Source organism: Lygodium microphyllum, chromosome 12 (assembly GCF_053477565.2).
Source record: "Lygodium microphyllum isolate KBCC chromosome 12, Lygodium_microphyllum_v1.1.10, whole genome shotgun sequence".
NCBI classification, from domain to species: Eukaryota; Viridiplantae; Streptophyta; class Polypodiopsida; order Schizaeales; family Lygodiaceae; genus Lygodium; species Lygodium microphyllum.
Genome location: NC_141146.1, coordinates 130,820,045 through 130,840,272, shown reverse-complemented (window position 1 = coordinate 130,840,272; position 20,228 = coordinate 130,820,045). Strand labels below are relative to the sequence as shown.

General features: G+C 40.1%; 1 protein-coding gene across 2 annotated transcripts; it reads right to left on the bottom strand.

The window, feature by feature from the left end:
- Nucleotides 1-608: 608 nt before the first annotated feature.
- Nucleotides 609-19,140, bottom strand: LOC148028274 (Protein kinase superfamily protein). 2 transcript variants are annotated; one of them, XR_015692712.1, is made up of 8 exons: nt 18,856-19,140; nt 18,476-18,589; nt 18,243-18,396; nt 17,982-18,106; nt 2,657-2,770; nt 2,247-2,319; nt 889-1,060; nt 609-777 (listed from the first exon to the last, which is right to left on the bottom strand). XR_015692712.1 is itself a non-coding variant. In XM_087690069.1 (7 exons), exons 1-7 carry the CDS (start codon nt 18,934-18,936, stop codon nt 1,023-1,025), a joined length of 699 nt encoding a protein of 232 aa, XP_087546195.1. In that variant the 5' UTR covers nt 18,937-19,140; the 3' UTR covers nt 609-1,022. The 2 variants fall into 2 exon arrangements, 1 of the variants encoding a protein (XP_087546195.1); XM_087690069.1 differs by having other exon boundaries at nt 609-1,060.
- Between the last annotated feature and the right edge of the window lie 1,088 nt (nt 19,141-20,228).

Sequence of the window (20,228 nt, the reverse complement as noted above, 5' to 3'; positions counted from 1 at the left end):
TGTAACCACACCCAGCCAGATTACACTGATGAAAGGAAATCCCTTTCAGTACAAAAACCATAAACAACTTGTAACTCCATACACCTTGAAGTGAAGCACAAGATGAAGAAATGAGGGTTGCTTCCACAAGTAGCAGCTCACCAATGTGGCCTACAGGTCCACAGCTCACCAATGTGGCTTACAGCTCCGAAAAGGCCATCCAGTGATTTCAGCCATCCCAGCCCAGGCAGTTAAACATTAAGAATACCATACCACTTGTTCATAGACACAAAGATGATAGGACGATGACCAAATTGCTGATGCTCATGGCGTCTAAAACAGCAGTCCTTAATTTAACTACTATGTCCCTCTGTGTCTGTGTGCACGCACATGGCACATACATACATACATACATACATATGTACACATACATATATATACATATATATATACATATACATATATATATATATATATATATATATATACGTACGTACATACGTACGTACACACACACACACACACACACACACATATATATATATATGTATGTATATATATATATATATATATATATATATGTATGTATGTATGTATGTATGTATGTATGTATAGAGAGAGAGAGAGAAGGGGGTGGGAAGGGGTGAGGGAGAGGTGTTTATTTCTTGTGTAGAAAGAGTGAGAGAAAACTAACTTGTTAAACCACAGTAATTGATTCAGTATACTGGAGGAGGATCACAATATGGCAGTCGGCTCAATTCTGTATGCTAGTCGAGCTTGTTAGTAATAGCAATGATTCTGCCATTCAGCAGAAAGTTGCAGGTTAACATACCCCTCTGTAAAAACTGAGGCACAGATAGCTCTTATGCCAGATGAGGTCCTTGTATTTATACACGGATGTATCTTCACCTGCCAATCTGTTGGATAATCTTGTTAGAGTAGACTAGTGTCATCTGCTTCCACCAAAGCTCTCCGATCCAGTCCCTGGCCAACTGAAACATTTGTCTACCCTATCATTGCATGGGGAAGAACACTACATTTGTCTACCCTATCATCACACGCTTTCTTCCCCGCAAGCGTACTGTAACAAGATTAGAAAAAGACACTAGTGAGAGAAAATTTTGGAGCCTAATAAAAAGCATTAATTTTGTAACACCCAACATCAATATCCATTTGTCTTTTAATAAGATCCAATTGAACATCAACAAGTATATTCATATAACCTCATCTACCATGCATATCTACCATGTGCATGTACCAGATACACAGTATATTCACATATTCATACATGAATATGTGCATCTAAAATGTGTAGGCAGAGAGCATGTCTGTGCAGGTAGTGCATACAGAAACCTCTCCTAGAATGTCTAGAAGACAGTAGACAGTACCCAAAAAATCAAATGTTCACTTAGTGTCTTCAAAAATGCATGCTTGGCTTCACATCCTTTACTTCAGAAGAAAGCAAAAACGAACCGCTAGTGGATCCTAGCTGCACCCTCAACATCAAACAATGTAAAAATTGAAAAGTTTTGCTGAACCTACAATAACCAGCAACAAACATGCCCGCAATGCTGTGCAAATATGAAATTGACACAATGATCATTAATTAGGTAGGTGTACTGCCTTCCAAACTGAAACTGATCCTATATTTTGGGCTTAGTCCTGAAGGAAGTTTGCATCCAGGATGCAAATTTATGCCATGAAAATCATATCCAGTCCAGCCTGATGTTTCAATAGCCTGATTGCAGCTTTCACCATGTCTTCCTAAACTTCAGGCTCAAGGTAGCTGTTATTTATGAAACACGACCTTCATGAGACAGACCACAGTTGCCCCATGCATCGCAAAGTTACGGCTAATCCAAAGTAGTGTTGATCAGAGGACACTCCATCCAAATTGACATGTAAAGTTCTCATATGGGCAAGCATTATCATCCAACTTTGCCCTTAAATTTTCTCAACCCTAAGGCAATCAGGAAATATGTTTCCCCAAAACATGTGCCCAGAGTACCGGTACAAAATGGGCATTCTAAGCCTTCTCTAAGCTGATAATCACATACCAACAAGATGAGCTCCCCAGTAGATTTATATTAAGTATTGAACATCAAAGCATCTTCAGCCGACTCAAGTTCCAGTTACTTCATGACAGAATAAAGTAGAGAGAATAATTAATCTCTGTAGACACATTGGTTTGACTAGTAGTGTTTTAACAACAGTATTTTATGCATAATAAAGTATTCAAAAAGCTCTTAGACTATTAAAAAATATACCTTGAGCTAGTTTATTCATGGTGGGGCACCAAAGTTTTGAAGATTTCTTGTATGCATCAAGAATCAGTTCCATCTGTTTGAAGGACAACAGTCGATTGATTTAAAGATCAGATTGACCTGAGCCCAAAGTAACAAGGTAACCATGAAGACAACAAGAGCTAACAGTCTCATGTTTGAGCCACAGGAGGGTTAATCAGCATCTTTGAGCTACCACATCACGCAAGAGAATATGTCCAAGTTCCAATAGGCCCAATTTGACCATCAGAACAGTCTAAATTTCAATTGGGCTTCAAAATATTGAACAGGTACCAGAACCAGGTGTCAATAAGGAAATAAAACACCTTGACGAACATAATATACATCACAAATCATAGGGGGACGCTTAAATTATGGGGTATGGTTTAACTCACAACATCCCCACACGATGAATGAAGAGACAAAAGGGCTCTTTCTAACACGTAGAGATCAACTGCTTTATCTTCTGGAAGTGTAGATGTAAAACTGAGTCCAAAATCAATCATCACCTGATTGAGCACACAAGCATCTATATTAGAAACACTGATGCTGTAAGAAAAATGAACATCGGCCTTTCCCCTTTGCACCATTAAGAATAGCCACATTCAATTATACTGTCATCAGATGAACCCATAAAGATAGATGTAAGAGGTAGTAATCTACAGAAACCAAAAGAGGCAGACAATATGCACAAAACATGAACATACCATGGGAAAGTTCTATCTGCTTAGTTGTGAACAGAGAAGGTTTTACATTATCTTATTTGATTTGAAGAAAGCTTGTGAATAGCTGAGTTTGATTTCTATACAGTGTGACTCGCATAGTGTGTGCGGCTGATGTTGATCAGCATACCAGAGACAGGCAAGCAAGATTGCCAAGCTAGGGTTTGATCTACTCTTTAGGCATGAAAGTACCTTTTTGCTCTTCTGGGTTTGTGTCTTTGCTCTATCCCAGCAATGTTCTTTGATGGGGACAAGGGCACCAGCTGGGAGGGGCAGATTCTTTCCAATGCTCTCCTGAAGTGTATCATGCAGCTATCATGAAGGCTTGGTTTGCAGCAATGTTCTTTTATGGGGACAAGGGCACCAGCTGGGAGGGGCAGATTCTTTTCGATGCTCTCCTAAAGACTATCATGAAGGCTTAGTTTGCAAGGGCAACCCAAATCTAATTCATGAGCTAGTGCTCTCCTAAAGAGAATCCTGCAGCTATCATGAGGGCTTGGTTTGCAAGAGCGACACAAATCTAATTCTTTAATGCATTGCTCAAACTCCTACATCTTGGGATCCCCTGGTATCTTTTATTGCTGCTGCTCCATAGGAGGCCTTGTTGAAGCATTATAGTCTCAATGCAGAGGACAATGCTCCATCATCACCTTCTAATTATTTCTCACCTAGGGATCATTCACCAAAGTTCAGCTCGTCTTTTCATATTCCTTCCTCACATAGTACTTCTCAATTGGAGCACTCATCTAACAAGACTGATCACCTCTGAATTGAGGGAGGACAATAATCAACACGAAAATCCAGATTGGTACCAATATGGATATGGAGAAAACTCAGTGATAAGAAGTGCTTCAATAGATACTCCTATAACTCGTGCTTCATTTGAGTATGAGTTTGGTGCTTCACATCCACAATTCCCACCCTTCACTCATACAAGTACACATTCAACTTCATGTACGTAAAATTTAAAGCCCTCATTTAGCCTCACCATAAGGAATAACAATTTAGGACACATTGTTTAGAGTCTACATTTAGGCATTTAGGCTAGCTACTCAAAAGTATACCACTTTGCCTATAGTGCTTTATTGTCAAGAATGCCACCCATGCACTATGCACCTCCCACATACTAACAAGTGAGCTGCACTACCTTCTAGTCTGATAGTATTGGCCATTCCCCTTCACCACACTGCATCACCCTCCCTAGTTGTTCAAAAACTTGGACCTCCCTCCTATGCTAATGAGCTGCCTCTCTCATATTAGGGAACAAGGAATGGTAAGGAATCACCTAGCATAGTACCCTAAAACGATGTTTCGGCAGCCCCCAAAGGAAATGGTGGTTTTAGGCCCAAACAGGAACGGGGTAATGCCATTTCGGCATCTTGCGGGAGCATGGCAGACCACTTGTCCAAAGCGAAAAACGCTTTGTTATTTGCATATTCACCTTCATCGTCTTGGTTGTGCAACTGTCTCCTGCTCTCCAGCACTCATGTCTCTTACCTCCTGCAACTCCAACAGCCAGCCTTCCTCCTCTTCTAATCTTCTTCCAAGTTCTTATTACTTAACTTTTTTCCGAATGCCCATTAGCTAATCATGGCGCCAAATCCATTTTGGAGGCATGTCACTCCAATCAAGGGATATGATGGCTCCAAAGGATCAAAGAAGTGGCGGCACAACCATTGTGTATTGGAGAAATTAGGGAGCGTTAACCTGCGTGAGAGACCACTTGGCATGTGTCCCCAACAAAATATCGGGCCTTGCACACATGTGCTAGTGGAAGTAATGGTAAGTCTTCATCTTTGGTGTCGAAAACGTATGGTATTGAGCTACAAGAGGATGAATTCTCTCATCCAACACCACATGGGGCTAATGAAGCACAAATGGAGTAAAGAGAGACTAGTGGGGGCCCAGTGGCGCTAGACAAATTGGAGGTGCCAATGGCCCATAAAAAAGAAGTGTGTCTATATTCATATAGGATCCAAGTGCAAAAAGAACCCCATTGCCATCTTCTAGTGGCGGTGGGCAAAGGGGCTCCTTACATGGTGCAAGTGTCCATGCAGGACTTCAAAGGCAAGCTATTGTGGAGGCAACTAGGAAACTCACACGCTTATTTATTCGGCATGCTATCCCTTTCAATGTGGCCACTACACATCAATGGAAGAAGACAATTAGGATAGTTAGCCACATAGGGTATGAGTGGAAAAGCCCGTCCACAAATGCACTATGCACATGGAAGCTTCAAAAGGAAAAAGTAACTACAGAGGCTCAATTGGGGCCCTTGAAAGAGACATGGTTGAAATATGGATGCACAATATTATGCAATGAATGGTCAGACATGCATTGAAGGAATGTATACAATATTTTCATATCTTCGTGCAAAGTAACCATGTTCATTAAAGCCATCAATGTCTTTGCCTCAAATCTTACAGTCACAGGAGCTTTCATTTGGGAGCACATTGTGTGATAGGTCATCATAGACATAGGAGTTCAAAAATGTGGTGCAAGTTATGACAAATAATAGAAGCAATTATGTCTATGGGACATATACTTGAGAAGGTCCTTAACATAGTATGAACTCCATGTGCATCCTATTGCCTTGACTTGCTTATTAAAGATGTTGGGCAAATATCTTGGGTGGATGACATTTTCAAAACAGCAACAAGCATGGTAAGATTTGTGAAGAAAAAGCCATCCATCACAAGCATGTTAGTAGCGCACTTGAGCTATTGAAGCCCTCTGCCACTAGATTTGCATATATGTTTCCTGTATTGGAGAGGTTTATATGAATCCGCCTAAATTTGATACGAACCATTGCAATCCAAGAGTGGCTCACATGGAGTGAGAGAGAGTCTCCAAAGGCTCTTACTTTTTAGACGTAATATGTCAAATTAGAGTTGGTGGGTTGAGGTAGAGGCATTGGTGAAAAGTCTTGCTCCTATTTACACTATATTACACATCACTAATATGGAGGGGAGTACTTTGAGCCTTCTATACGAGTATATGGATGTCAAAATGACCTAATTTCATATCAGAATGGCCTTTTCACATTTAAGTATAAATTTGACTAACTTTTGTCAAACAATTTTGAAGCTTTTGTGAACTTCGGTCCAATTCATCAAAATCTAGGTAAATTTCATCATCTTCATCAACCTTCAAGGACATTGGAGCCTTCTCAACTAAAATTTTTTTCCTTAACAACATCCATTATGTGCAAATTTGTATGTCTTTTTATCTTTCCTAGCTTTTCCATACTACTATACATTTGGCAACCGCTATTGTGAAAATTCAGTTTTAATAGTAAGCAATGGCAGACCAAAAGGACTTGTTAAATATGTTCAAGGGTTCCAATAAATTGGATGGCACAAATTATCAAATGTGGACATACATGATGAAACATGTTTTGGTTGCGAAACAACTTTGAGGCTATGTGTGTAGTTCAAAGGTTAGGCCTGTAGGCCCTGCTGCACTACTGATGCCACATGAAGGAAAGCTGATGCCAACAAGGAAGAAAGATTGCTAGGCCACCAGGGAGTGATGGGCGACTAGAAGATGAAGAATGCAACCAAAACGCAACCTGCAAGTGGAGAAACGCGACGCTTGACAACAAGGAAGCACATGCCACGAACCGCAATGTCCTCCCTGTGGAGTGCGAGCAACAGTGGAGAGACTCGAGAGGAGAAAAATCTGGAAGAAGATGACTGAGAGTGTCAAGATGAATGATGTGTGTTGTAAAATGAGTGGAGTCAATGCCATATTTATAGGTACAAACTATCTCAACAATGGCCTATAACAGCTTGATTTATGTGAGAGGAGAAAATCAAAGGATACATTACAAGTTGATGCTACCATTATGGATAACACAAAGTTATGGCATACTCGATTTGATCATCTCAACTAGGGCAATTTACTTCGCTGAGAAGAAAAACTATGGTGTTTGATCTCTCTCCATTGACAGTCACTAGGCTATGTTTGCATCTTCTAGGCTGCATTTACAAATACTATTTCATTCTCTCTCTCTGGGAGCTGCCTAGCCTGTCGCCATCACTCCTACTAAGTTTTAATCTTTTTTCTCTCCTCTGCCCATCTTTCACTAATCCAGCTGTCACACTGATGTGTTCGCTATTGCCAAACATCTTCGACATTGCTGCGTTTCGAGATCCCTTAGAGTATAACACACTGTATAGCTCATTACTACTACCTTGGACTTTGAGATGCGAAGCTTCAAGGTTCTATTTTCATTCACTATATAGTGTGTTTGTTGGAAGAGCATTGTATTATTCAAATTATTAACTATGTTCATTGTCTCCAAGTTATCCTAATCCTAACTATGTTCTATTTTGTGTTTCTATATTAGGACATTTCTTTATAGGGTTGTTAAAATTTCTTAGACGAGCTTTGCCAAATTTCAGTCATATCCAATCTTCTCCTTGTAAAACCAAGTATCTTTTATGCTTATCTACCGCTTTCTCTTGTTTTTCTTGAGATCTTTGTAAAGCTCATCTCACTTAAGCAAAGTTATATCCATATCACATATGAACTCATCAACATGAAATATCTCCTCTTTTATTTTCAGAATAGAAAGTAAGAGTGTTTTCCATATATGATCTCAAAGGGTGCCTTAGCTATGGAAGTATAAATTGTGTTGTTAGAGGCATATTCTATCAAAGGCTAATACTTTTCCTATTATTAATTGCCTTCATAGTAATAGCACTTCAATATATCCAATATTATGAGATTGGCTATCTCACTTTGACCATCCGTTTGAGAATCATAAGAAGAAAAAAAAAGTAAGGTTTGCACCCAAATTTTCAAAAAAAAACTCGCCAAAAAAGACTAGACGCTCATAGATCTCTATCACTCACGATGGATTGTGATAACACATGATGCTTGAAGATTTGCTGAATAAATATTCTAGCCATATATTGAGACTTAAAGCCTTCTTAACTAGAATGAAATAAGTCCTTGCAGAATCTATCAATCATGGTCCATATGCCATCATTGTCATTTGCTAATTTTGATATGCCAAAAATAAAATCCATAGAAATGCTTTTCCAAACTTGGCTAGGGATCGAGGCTTTTAGCAATCAAACTTTGTTTTTTGACACATACGACATTCTTTAACAAATTGTTCAATGTCTCATCAAAGACCTGGCAAAAGAAAATACATTTCAAGTGCCTTGCTTGTGGCCAAAATACCACAATGGGCCATATAAGGAGCAACATGACAATCTTTCATTACTTTAGGCTTAAAAACTTTAGTAATGCACAGTTTATTCTCCATCAAAATAAATCCATCTTTGATAACATAAGAGTTCACCATTTTACCGAGCTGTGCACTTTCCCATATGACTTTAAAGCGATATGGATTTGAGATTTTCTTGTCAGAGCATCAACTACATTGTTTTGCTTCCCATGAATATGCAATATATAAAAGTTAAATTGAGCTAAATAATTAGCCCATGAAATACATTTTTCAAAAATCTTTGATTAATTAAGAAAATGTCTTAGATTGTCATCATTTCTTTTGATGAGAAATTCTCTACCTAAAAGATAGTATCTCCAATCTTTTAAAGCTTAAATGATGGCCATTAATTCCTTTTCATAGCTAGTAGCTTCTTTTTTTTTTACATTTTGCCATCTTCTACTTGCATAAGCAACTGCATGTCCATCCTAGTTTAAAACCACACTAATGCAATCTCCTGGAGTATCGCATTCTACAAAGAAAACTTTTGACAAATTAGATATAATCAAAACTAAGTCCTTTGTTGATATAGAACTTCATAGCTTCAAAAGCTTCCTTCTCTAGTCTGGTCTACCAAAATGCCACTGCTATCTTGGTCAAATCATGCAATGGTCCAACAACCACTACAAACCATTTAATGAATCTCCTATAATAAGAGTATAATTCCAAGAAACTTCAAACCTCACAAACATTGGTCAATTCAAGCCATCTTGCAATAGCCTTGACCTTTTTTAAATCCATATGAATCCCATCATTGTATACAATATGGCCCAAGTAGTGAATCTCTTCTAGAAAAAAATTACTCTTTTTACAATTCACATAAAGTTTGTGTTTACGAAGTTCTTGAAATACTATTTTTAAGTGTTGCTTATAGTTTTCTTCATATTTTTAATGAACCAAAATATCATCAAACAAAGCACATGTAGACTTCTAGTGTATTCTAAAGATTCTTTCTATCATTTTGTTAAAAAATGTAAGAGCACTGGTAAGACTAAATGGTAGCACAAGAAACTTATACAAAACAAAAGTTATCCTAGATGTTGTTTTATGAATATCTTGAGGAGCAATCCTTATCTGATGGTAACCGCTCTTCAAGTCAATCCGGCTGAATAATTTGGATCCATCCAGCCTATCCAAGATATCATCAATTCTTTGAGTGAAAAACCTATTTCCAATTGTGATTTTGTTTAGGATCTTATAGTCCATACACATGCATCAAGATCTATCTTCTTTTGCACTACGAGGACTAGAGAACAAAAAGGTAGCAAACTGGGTCTTATTAGACCCTTCTCCAATAGTTCATTCACCTACTTCATATTCTCCTCTTGTTGTATTGGACTCACACGATAGAGTGGCCTATTTGGAGATGGGTTTTTCTGTGATAATCTTCCGACCTCTCTAGAGGTGACTCATCAAGTAAAGTATCTACTAAATAATCTTCATACTCCTTTAAGAAATTCATTCGCTCCTTGTTTATATTTGAGATGGACTCTTCAATTCTAGAGTCTTTGTTAGAATCTTTGACAAAAATCAAGTACGAGAAAATAGACTTTTTCATTGCTTTAAAAATTTGTACATGGGATAAGTTGAAAACAGAGTTTCCTTTCACTCCCGCATCAAAAGATACTTGTTCACCCTTAAAAGGAAATCACAATTTATTTTCATTCCAATCGTCTACTCTTCTATACTAGGGTATTTCTAATATAATATTACAATGACCAAAATCCCCCATGACAAAACTCTTATTATCTACGTAATCTCCTCTCTCAATTTGTAGTTTCCCAAAAATGAAAGTAACTTGAGACTTCATTCCTTGAAAAGCAACACTTGACATTTCTAGTGTTCCAAACCTCTCCTTTGGTAAATGTAGAGCTTCAACAATCTGAGGATGGATATAATAATAAGTAGCTCTTGTATCAAAATAAGTAAGAATACGTTGATTAAAAATCTTATCCCAAACCATAAAAAGATTCCATTTCTCTAATGCAATTTCATCTTGTAGTAAGGATTCCTTAGGTACAGTATTTGCTTGAGGTCCATTATGAGATTAGTTTTTCCTCTTTGCCTTCTTAGGGCATTTGATCAGCCATGTGTTTTTTTTCTCCACAAGAGAAACATTGCCCTTCCCTCATATATTCTACTAACTATTGATATGCTAGCTTCTTTTTCGATGACAAAGGTAATATATCTCCATCCTTACGCTTTAGCTTCTTTTTCGATGACAAAGGTGATGTATCTCCATCCTTACGCTTTAGCTCTTGAAAATCTAACCTTTTTTTGTGAAACATCTTGGTCTTTTTCTTTGTGATTCTTCTTTGGAAGATTTACCAAGCATCCATGGTATAAGCAATCCTTCAGCTTTTTCTAGGGCTACATCTTGAGCTTCTTCCAAAGTATCAAGCTCTGACATCTTAATAGCTCATTGTACCATTGGATGTAATCCATGGATAAACTTTCTCATCTCCATATTGCCAGGAACTTTATCAAGAGATGTAAATTTAAGAGAAATAGATGCAAACCTATTAATATATGTTTCAACATTGTCTATTTGAATTTGCTTCAGCTCATTCCATTCTTCTTGCACATCAGCTTCAAAGGATAAAGGCAGAAACTTCTTGTTGAGCATCTCCTTAAACTCTTTCCAAGACTTGTGTTCCTTTCCCTCTTGAACAACTTTGAGCAACCAATTTGAAGCGGCATCCTTTAAATCCATTTTAACCATCCTGATCTTTGATTTTTCAATATAATATCTACCACCAAAAGCAACATTAAATTGTCAAAAGACATAGCTTTTAGAGAATCTCTCTTATCATAGAAAATATTAAACATGACCCTCTTCTTTGAAGAAGAAGCCTCATTTGCAATCATTTTCCTTTGCTAAACACCTCTTTGGAGATTCAACAACCATGGAAATAGCCGATTCTTTAACTTTCTCCTTGCTCTTCTCCATGGAGGGATTTTTTGGACAAGATGAGGCAACTTTTATATGATAAGAGTTCGAAGTCACCACTTGGGTGGATCCTTAAATCATGAATAATCGATGATATATTATATTTTACAGACTTTGTTCCATCAATAACATTGATACCTTTCATGTTGAGATAGACCTTTGCAACCATAATGCCATCTCCCTCAAGAGTCTTCTTGGCAAGGAGATCTTCAAAGACCTTCTATTCAGCTGCTTTAGCCCCTCTCTCCATCAAAGCTTAAATTTCTAGATTCGCTTCGAGCTCCTTGTGTCTTTGTATCTTCTCATAATCAGAGCAACATACAAATACAACATGTCAAGAGCCTTCCAGTTGGCCAAAATTCTCTTTTTTCACCCCTTGACATGGTAAGAATGTTGAACCCAAAGATCTTATTGCTCCAAAAAAGTTCCTACAAGGAAGAAGTCCTTGCTTTGATACCAATGTAAGCACAGGGAAGAACGTGGGAATAACAATACTTTAAACTTAACCAACTTGATCAATTATCACCACAAAAATTAAAAACTAGGAGAGAGAGAGAGAGTGAGTGAGTAAGAAGAATCAACACCACGTTGAGAGGAAAACTGGCCCCTCTCCCTTTCCAAAATTTTATTGAAACAAACCACAAGCACCAAGTGTATGAACCATATACAATGGGCTGATTTGCTACAATTCTAAAAATTAGAGTTTTGAAACCCTAATTTATGTATACTCCAGGCAGCAAGCTGATTTTCTTCTTTAGTACTTGGACTTTATCAAGATGAGCAAAAAGTACTTCTTAGATGAGTGCTACACAACCATGTATAAAACATACGACTGAAAATTCATCGTTAGAGCTTGTTGGAAATTAAGAGAGAGACTTTCACTACATAGATATGGGGCTTGGTGTCAGAAGTGGAGCAGCGGTGGAAGCATAAACATGTGCTGAAATGAACTGCTGAAACACAAGACAAAAAGAGAAAAGAAAAGAAAAGAGCACGATACAGATGAGAACTCAGATGTATGCACGGGAAATGGAATCCATATATCTGAACACGAGACAGTCGCATACAACAGTGAGTCACTGGCTGCGTGGGCACTGGCACTGGCACTGGCTCCTCTCTCCACAAAGTCTGCAGATGGTGAAGATGATGATGATGACTGAGGAGGAGCACTGAGTATAAATAGGTTGAAAAAGTGGGGAGCAATAATGCTGGTCGGACAGCATTAATGCTGTCCGACTAGTGCATAAATATGCTCCACTTGTCGGACAGCATTAATGCTGGCCGACTAGTGCATAAATATGCTCCACTGGCATAAAATGCCACACCAGAAAAATACCTAAAATACCTAATAAAAATGCCCAGCCCAGATCAAGCTCAGACTCACACATGAGCTGACAAATACTCTGCTAACACCCTCTCTCAGATCATGGGTGATTTGATACAATACAATAGTATAATGAAAAGGGATCAGAAACTATACAACATAGAACCACCGAGTAGAACCATGGATACCCAAGCAGTGGGTGATCAAGCCACCACCAAGGTGCCTCGGAGAGAACCTGATGTCGATGTCGATCGTACCAAACACCTAAAAATAGAGAAGATCATAGCATGTCTCTTTGTCCATCATCAATGTCTCGCAGTAGCATACAAGACCATCCTGTCAAAAATGCCCTTGAACATAGGTGACCATGGATTCCCCGCCTTTGGCTAGACCGCCAAAGTGTCCCCTCATGTGAGCTCCAGACGAAAGCCTCCCGCTCTCTGTCAGATGACCAGCTCATCATGAACCTGGATGTCAATCCCAGCTCTAGGATTTGATTCCACCAACAGACTGAAGTCGATGCGCCAGGGACGTCCCTCTCTGGAACCTGTGCACCTGTATAAAAGTATAGATGAGGCACGGCTGCCCCATCTGAACACCTGCTCACACTCCCTCTCTGGCACAAGAGAGTCGTGAGGGATGACCTCATCACCACCACTAGAAAGTAGCCGAGGAAGGGGCCACCAAGCCCTTCCCGCGATCCGAAGAAGAGAATCCCTTCCGCGCCTTGGACTTCACCTTGGTCGGAGGATCTGAGTTGAAATCCGATGAAGGTGAGAACTCATCGATATAGTCAACATCCCGCTTCGTCTTCTGCTCCTTCTTCCTGTAAGCCGCTAACGTCTTGCAGTCCTGCCGCAAATGTCCCTTCTTACCACAGTGGTAACACTGGGCCTTCGACTTCTTCCCGTCACCCCTCTCTAAAGCTACATAAGCCTCGCCTCCATAATGTACTAGAAGCCGCCCCTGTAATCTCAAGGATGTCTCATGCTCAAGAAGCATCGAGGTCATATGTGTAAAACTGACAGGAGTTGATGATGTCTGCGCCCGCAAAGCATTGGCCACTCCATCAAACTCCGGGGGGAGCTTGTAGAGGACTGTCCCGACGAGATGCGCCTCGAGAAGAGCAGAGTGCATGTGCCGAAGCTGGTCCTGTACCTGCGTAACACGAAGAAGAAAAGAATGAATAGTATCTTTCGGCTCAAACTTCATATGCTGGAGCTGGCCATAAAGTGTGACGGCCCGCATGGTGAAAGGTGCCTCGTATTTCTGTTGCAACTTTTGCCATACTTCAGGAGATGTCCTACAAGAGGTAACCGCCGGTAAGACCGCTTTAGAAATATACCGAAGCAATACCGAGTAAGCACGGGCATCGTCCGAGTCCCATGTGAGCACCGCTTCCTCATGGTTGTCCTCATCAAAGTCGTCAAGAAGAGGAAAAGGACGGAGAGGTCGAGGAATAGCTCCACAGACGATGTACCATAACCGCTTCTGCACAAACCAAGCTTTCATGACAGCACTCCATGTGAGATAATCGGGTCCATGTAACTTATCATCAGTGGAAGTGCACGGAGGAGCCATATGGAGAGGATAAGAAGAGAAGTAGAGAATAGATGGAATTGAGAGAGGAAACACAGCCAAAACACAAGCACGGACTACAGAAAATGAGAGTTCACATGCAATATAACCCAAAATCTGAGCACTAGAAGACAAAATCTGCTGCAAAAAGTCAAAAAATCAGTCAAAAACTGCCAAAAACAACAAAAACGGTCTGAAGTAACAGTCACCCAGCCATGAGAGACGCTAAATCAGCAAAATGCAGCCTGTAAACTGGAGAAAAACAGGTAGAAAACTGTCGCCAGCAGCTGCAGATGAAAAACGCAGGCAGCAGAGGGTGCGTAGGCAGCAGGCGATGGGAAGACTGCAAAAAACGCAGGCTGAAAACAGCCCCAAAACAGGTCACCTGGCTGCGACAGCAGTCGTCTGATCAACAGGGGTACAAAACAGTCCTGAAATCAGCAAGAAAACACAGCAGAAACACAAATCCTGAAAACTGATACCATGTCAGAAGTGGAGCAACGGTGGAAGCATAAACATGTGCTGAAATAAATTGCTGAAACACAAGACAAAAAGAGAAAAGAAAAAAAAAGAGCACGATACAGATGAGAACTCAGATGTATGCACAGGAAATGGAATCCATATATCTGAACACGAGACAGTCGCATACAACAGTGAGTCACTGGCTGCGTGGGCACTGGCACTAGCACTAGCTCCTCTCTCCACAGAGTCTGCAAATGGTGAAGATGATGATGATGACTGAGGAGGAGCATTGAGTATAAATAGGCTGAAAAAGTGGGGAGCAATAATGCTGGTCGGACAGCATTAATGCTAGCCGACTAGTGCATAAAAATGCTCCACTGGCATAAAATGCCACACCAGAAAAATACCTAAAATATCTAATAAAAATGCCCAGCCCAGAGCCCAGATCAAGCTCAAACTCACATGAGTTGACAAATACTCTGCTAACACTTGGGTGCTCAAAAGTTGAAAGTACAGCCTACAAATGACATGTGTTTTTACTAAAAATGTTAAGTATTGAGTAAAATAACAAGTATAGGAACACTTATCTCTCCAAAATGACACATATCCTATTCTAGATGCCACGTGTCCCTTTCTAGAGAAAGAAGCTTTTAAGCCTTCTATCCTAAAAATCTCACAGACCATTAAGAATTTAAGATAGCAATTGAACACAAAATTGTTTTTTACAAAATTCCGAAGCCTTTGACATGAACAAAATTTCCATTGAGCAACTCTCAAAAATAGTAACCTCTTAAATTTTTAGAAGTCACCAAATTTAAATTCTTGAGAGCTTAATTATATAGGTTCACTGGTTCATGATTCACTTCTTTAATCATGAGCATCTAGTTTTACTTTTTAAAACCACTCATTATATAAGCTTCTAAACAATGTGACTATCCGAATATAAAAGTCTTAATCATCTGGGCTTTCTAGTCAATTTGACTACATGCCTAGACTTTTCATTTCTCTTGGATATCTCATCAATGATGATCCAAGTATAATTATAGGGCATTTTAGCCATTGGCCACTCTAAATAGAAAGATAAGCATTTAACCATATTCTAAAACACACAAATAATACAAATTACCTTTCAAAGTATATGAGCATTAAATTAATTTGAATTACTAAGCCAACATGTCTTGATAATAGTTGATGTATAAAAGGTTGGTTACACTAGATATATTTTGGGGCTTCTTTTCCTTGGGATCTCCCTAATTTTCTCATTTTCCAACTTGCTGCCTATTGGGACAGCCCTCAACCATGTGACCCTCCTATTCACAAACAAAGCATTCATTTGCAACCCTTGATTCCTTATGTTACACATTTGTTTTCCAACCCTTTCCTTTTTTATTAGGTCTCTTTTCAACATGATTTTCAAATCCGCCCCTTTTCTCAACCCTTCAAAACTTCTTATTCAATTTCCCATCTGTGTCTTGGAAACCCAAATCTTTCACATGGAGCAATGCATCAGCTATACTAGTTTCTATGAGCTAAGACATGCTACTATGGTGGATTTAATGCAAATATCCCCGATTCCTTTAGGCAGCCCACATACATACTTTTTCACTTTCTCGTGAAGAGAAATTGGACAATAAGAAGTTGGCACCAATGCATCCCAAAACTTCTTATTATACTATTTCAAATTCTTGCATTGCATTGCATTGCATCAAGCTTATTCCAAGCCATCATAATGTTCGCCTCGAGTATACTAGTCAACAAATTTCAAGCAAGCGTTTGCTTAAATTGTACATACATTGATTATCCTCTACCTTGCATCAAGAGCATGGACCACCATTGCAATGCATTCCCCTTTAAAAAGTGGCTACCTTTAGAATCTTTAACACGTCAATGAAGTTGCCTCCTAAAGCTACATCAAAATGTTGAATAAAAGTCCAAGCTTTCAGCCTATCTCATGTCCCATTGAAGACCTCAAGCTCTACCACCTTTCCCCCCTCATCATCGTCCAATGCTACCCCTTTGGAAGTCAAGTTATTAGACACTAGCTATTGCAAAAAAGGCACATTTGTTGTATTTACATCATGAGTAGCACCATATAAAGCATTGACATGACCAGCACTCATTCCTTGAGCCCCATAAGCACCAAGGGGTGCCAAGGCATTACCATACATGCCACTTTGTACCCTAGGTATCATGTCAATGCTACCATGCATGGAGTGATGCATATTACCAGCGATATCCAAATGCATTGAGCCTTGCACACCTTGCATTGATTGTTGCATAGCATAAGAAGTTGTCCCATACATTCAATGTATTGTTCATGTGGATGGACGGTATGGATAGTCAATGGGCTAGAGGGAGCAAGCACATGGCTCAGGAGGAGTAGATGGCACTTTTTGAGACAAATCCATAACTCCATGCAAGCAGTTGGAAAGCATCACAAGGAAAGGGCAATACATCGGAGATTGATGGGCAGCTACAAATATGTCACAGGCAGGAGTTTTGCAGTGCTTCAGTCAATTCATACTTGTACTAACATGATGGTTTTCCAAACTCTATTACTGCCATGTTAAAGCCTTGGCATATCGTGCATGTTTCACCATGCAATACCATCCAACTGAATCGGTGTCAATCAGTATCTGTCTTAGGAACCCACTTCAAGTGGAGATGCTTCATTCCCTCTAAATTCAAGTTCAAATGAAGGGCTTGATTTATTAAGTAATGCAAGAGCCCTGACACAATATTAATCACAGAATGCCTGAGTCACAGTTCAATCAGGGGCAGAACTTTAAATCGTTATGGGCTGGCCATCTTTGTGATAACACATAGACATTCAATCTCATACTCATCTGTCTTGCAAACCCACTTCAAGCGGAGATGCTTGATTCCCTTTTAATTCAAGTTCAACTGAAGGTCTTGAACTTGAAATTAAGTATTGCAACAGCTCTGACACAATACTAGTTGCAGAATGCCTGAATTACAGTTCGATCAGGGGCAGGAACTTTAAATCGTTATGGGCTAATGGTGGTCTTCAACATGTCAAGTCAACTTCTATCACTGAATTCGCTTGAGAAAATCAGCAGGCTAATCTTTACTGGCCATCTTTGTTATAACACATAGACATTCAATCTCATACTCATCTTCATTTTGCTTCCTGTAATGGTGCAAGTTCATGTGCTTCCAGCCATAAACTCTTCTCCACCGTCTGCAGAATCAGTGCTACTTGAAAGAAAGCCTGTATTTGGCATCAGATTCAAGTCTGGATGACAAGAAATTGGAACTTCTTCCAATAGAACCCCAACTCAATTTTACCAACATGCATCGTCCAACCTGGTAGTGTAAAGCAAAAGGGTTCTATTTTGCAAGACCTATGAAGACTTCCATGAGAAACTCAAGACTTGTAAATAAACGACAGACATAACCATTAAAGCACTTAGCAAATGCACACCAGGTCCTTTGTTTCATGAGAGATCAGCATGTTGGAAGTTGTTAAGTCACCATGGATCAGCCCACCATCGTGCAACCTAGCTATAGCTACTCCAATTTTGCTTGCAATGTTCTCCACCTCGCCTCCTGGAAAAATAGTACACTCACTCACTTTCTGCACATAAGTTGAAATTTAAAATTGCAAAAATGTTGGCCTACATCACTGGGCTGGGTAGAGGGCCACTGTGAACAAAGAACTGAAAAAAGATGTAAGATAGTATACCTGGGCATGGGACAGGGTCAGCCTGTAGCAAGATATCTTTCACAGATATGCCCTCAATATATTCGAGTGTTATGGTATGTGAAACAGAATCAACAGCATAAAGAACCGGAGCTGCAACACCAAGCCGACGAGCCTTTGCGATGCTCCGGGCTTCCTTTATTGCACGTTGCCCTTCTATTAGAATTCATCAAAGCAAGCTAGTGTGTACAACTTTAAAACAGAAATGTCCATACCCCATTTAGTCTTCTCTGTGTAATTTTGGAATCCAATACAGGATGCCTGTATTTCTTGCTGAAGCGCTCTTTGACAATGGCCTTTCTTCCCATGAAGGTGGTTTCGTAAACACGCTGCAGTCCATGGACGCACAAAACAGCATTGTAAAACACATGAGCCTCCAGGATACGATTCCAGTTGAAACCATCAATCACGCACTAAAATCTTGAATGAAGACCTATTTCACGTAGAACCTTGTTCCATTTCTTCTGTTATTGGAATATTGAACACACACACATACACACACACACACACACACACACTCTCTCTCTCACTCTCTCTCTCTCTCTCTCTCTCTCTCTCTCTCGCACGCACGCGCGTGTGAAAGTAAGACCCTTACAGCTTCTGCCCCTTGCTTTATCAGCTTCCCCAAGGTATCCTCTTTCGCCTCTGCCGGGACCTCCATCGCCACCAGTTCCATGTACGAGGGAAGCGTGTCGCTTCTTAGATCAAGAGCCTGACACTGTTTAATTAGATTTTATCCAACGAAAAACGTGGGCTATTTTCAGGTTGAGGTTTGGAGTTCGACTTAGGCAGAAGTAAGGCTAGATCTAACGACCTAGGTCTTCATAATTTGGGTGGCCGGCTGGCAGGGCTGGGACAGGGGGCCGGGGACCCTCAGGACTATCTCCCACGGGTTTTTATGACCCCGGAGAGATGGGATCAACAGCGCATGAGCCACCTCGATCTCCGCCGTTGATCCACGAAGAAGTAAAACCATCTTTCGATTGAAAACCCAACACCAAAATTTAAACTTGTGTGCTCGGGAAACTGCTACAGGGTGATGGACGTTCGTGGACCCACTCGCGCCACAGTTCTAGACATGCCTTAACTAACCATGATTGGTGGCTTAGAATCTTCGTAATTCTCGCCATGGAAGTGACCAACTCCTGTCATCGACGGCCGAACTAGAGTTGAGATAGAGATCGAGGAGTCCTCCATCATTTCGTTTCTTTTCCTCTCGCCTCAGCCTCTACCTCGACTCTGCACTGCGTACTCCATCTTCGCCTCAGGACTATTTCCCATGAAATATTAGTCGAGGTCCGCCCCATATCCAACCAATTAAAGAGGATTGTAAGTTTCATTTATCTTTCGGTTTCTACTTTCAATGAATTGTATTGAGTTGTAATGATTTCATGAGGGGTGCCTCCATTTTTATTTTGTAGGTGACATTACCTTCTTAGCCTACCTGTGAAAGCCACGATGAGCATGTTGCACCTCCGCCACACAATGATGGTTCCATCTTCGAGAATCACTCACTGGTAAGAGTTTTGCAGTACCATGCATAGTGTTCGATGGCATTATGGCGCTCTCTAAGATTTTGGCATTGTGATGTGGTGGCCACTCACTACGCATGTGCTTGCTTAGGGTCAAGCATCGTATGTGGAGATCACTCTCCCTGATGACTCTTAAGTTTGGTGGTGCCGTGCTAATATCCTTTGCCCAAAGAGACATGTGAACATGAAGAGGAGGGTCAGCATGGTCGTCCACTTGAGGGATGAGCATGGCATCCATATAGATATTCCTTAGTGAAAGACTAGTCGCCCTGTTGGTATCACACACACTCATGTTGCTGTTGGTACATGGCTTCGCAAGGCCGAGACTCATTTTGGAAACTTGGAGAGAAAATTAGAGCTGGCCCTAAGAAGTATGAGAGAGGGAAATATGCAAGAGCAAGACACTTATGGGACTTGCTAGAGGAGGAGGAGCGTA

Coding starts and splice junctions, on each gene's coding strand:
- LOC148028274 (XM_087690069.1), bottom strand. CDS start 18,936: ATGGAACTGGTGGCGATGGAGGTCCCGGCAGAGGCGAAAGAGGATACC. Junction 18,107..18,242: donor TGACCCTGTCCCATGCCCAG/GTATACTATCTT, acceptor CTATTTTTCCAG/GAGGCGAGGTGGAGAACATT. Junction 2,320..2,656: donor ATTCATCGTGTGGGGATGTT/GTGAGTTAAACC, acceptor TCCTTCAAACAG/ATGGAACTGATTCTTGATGC.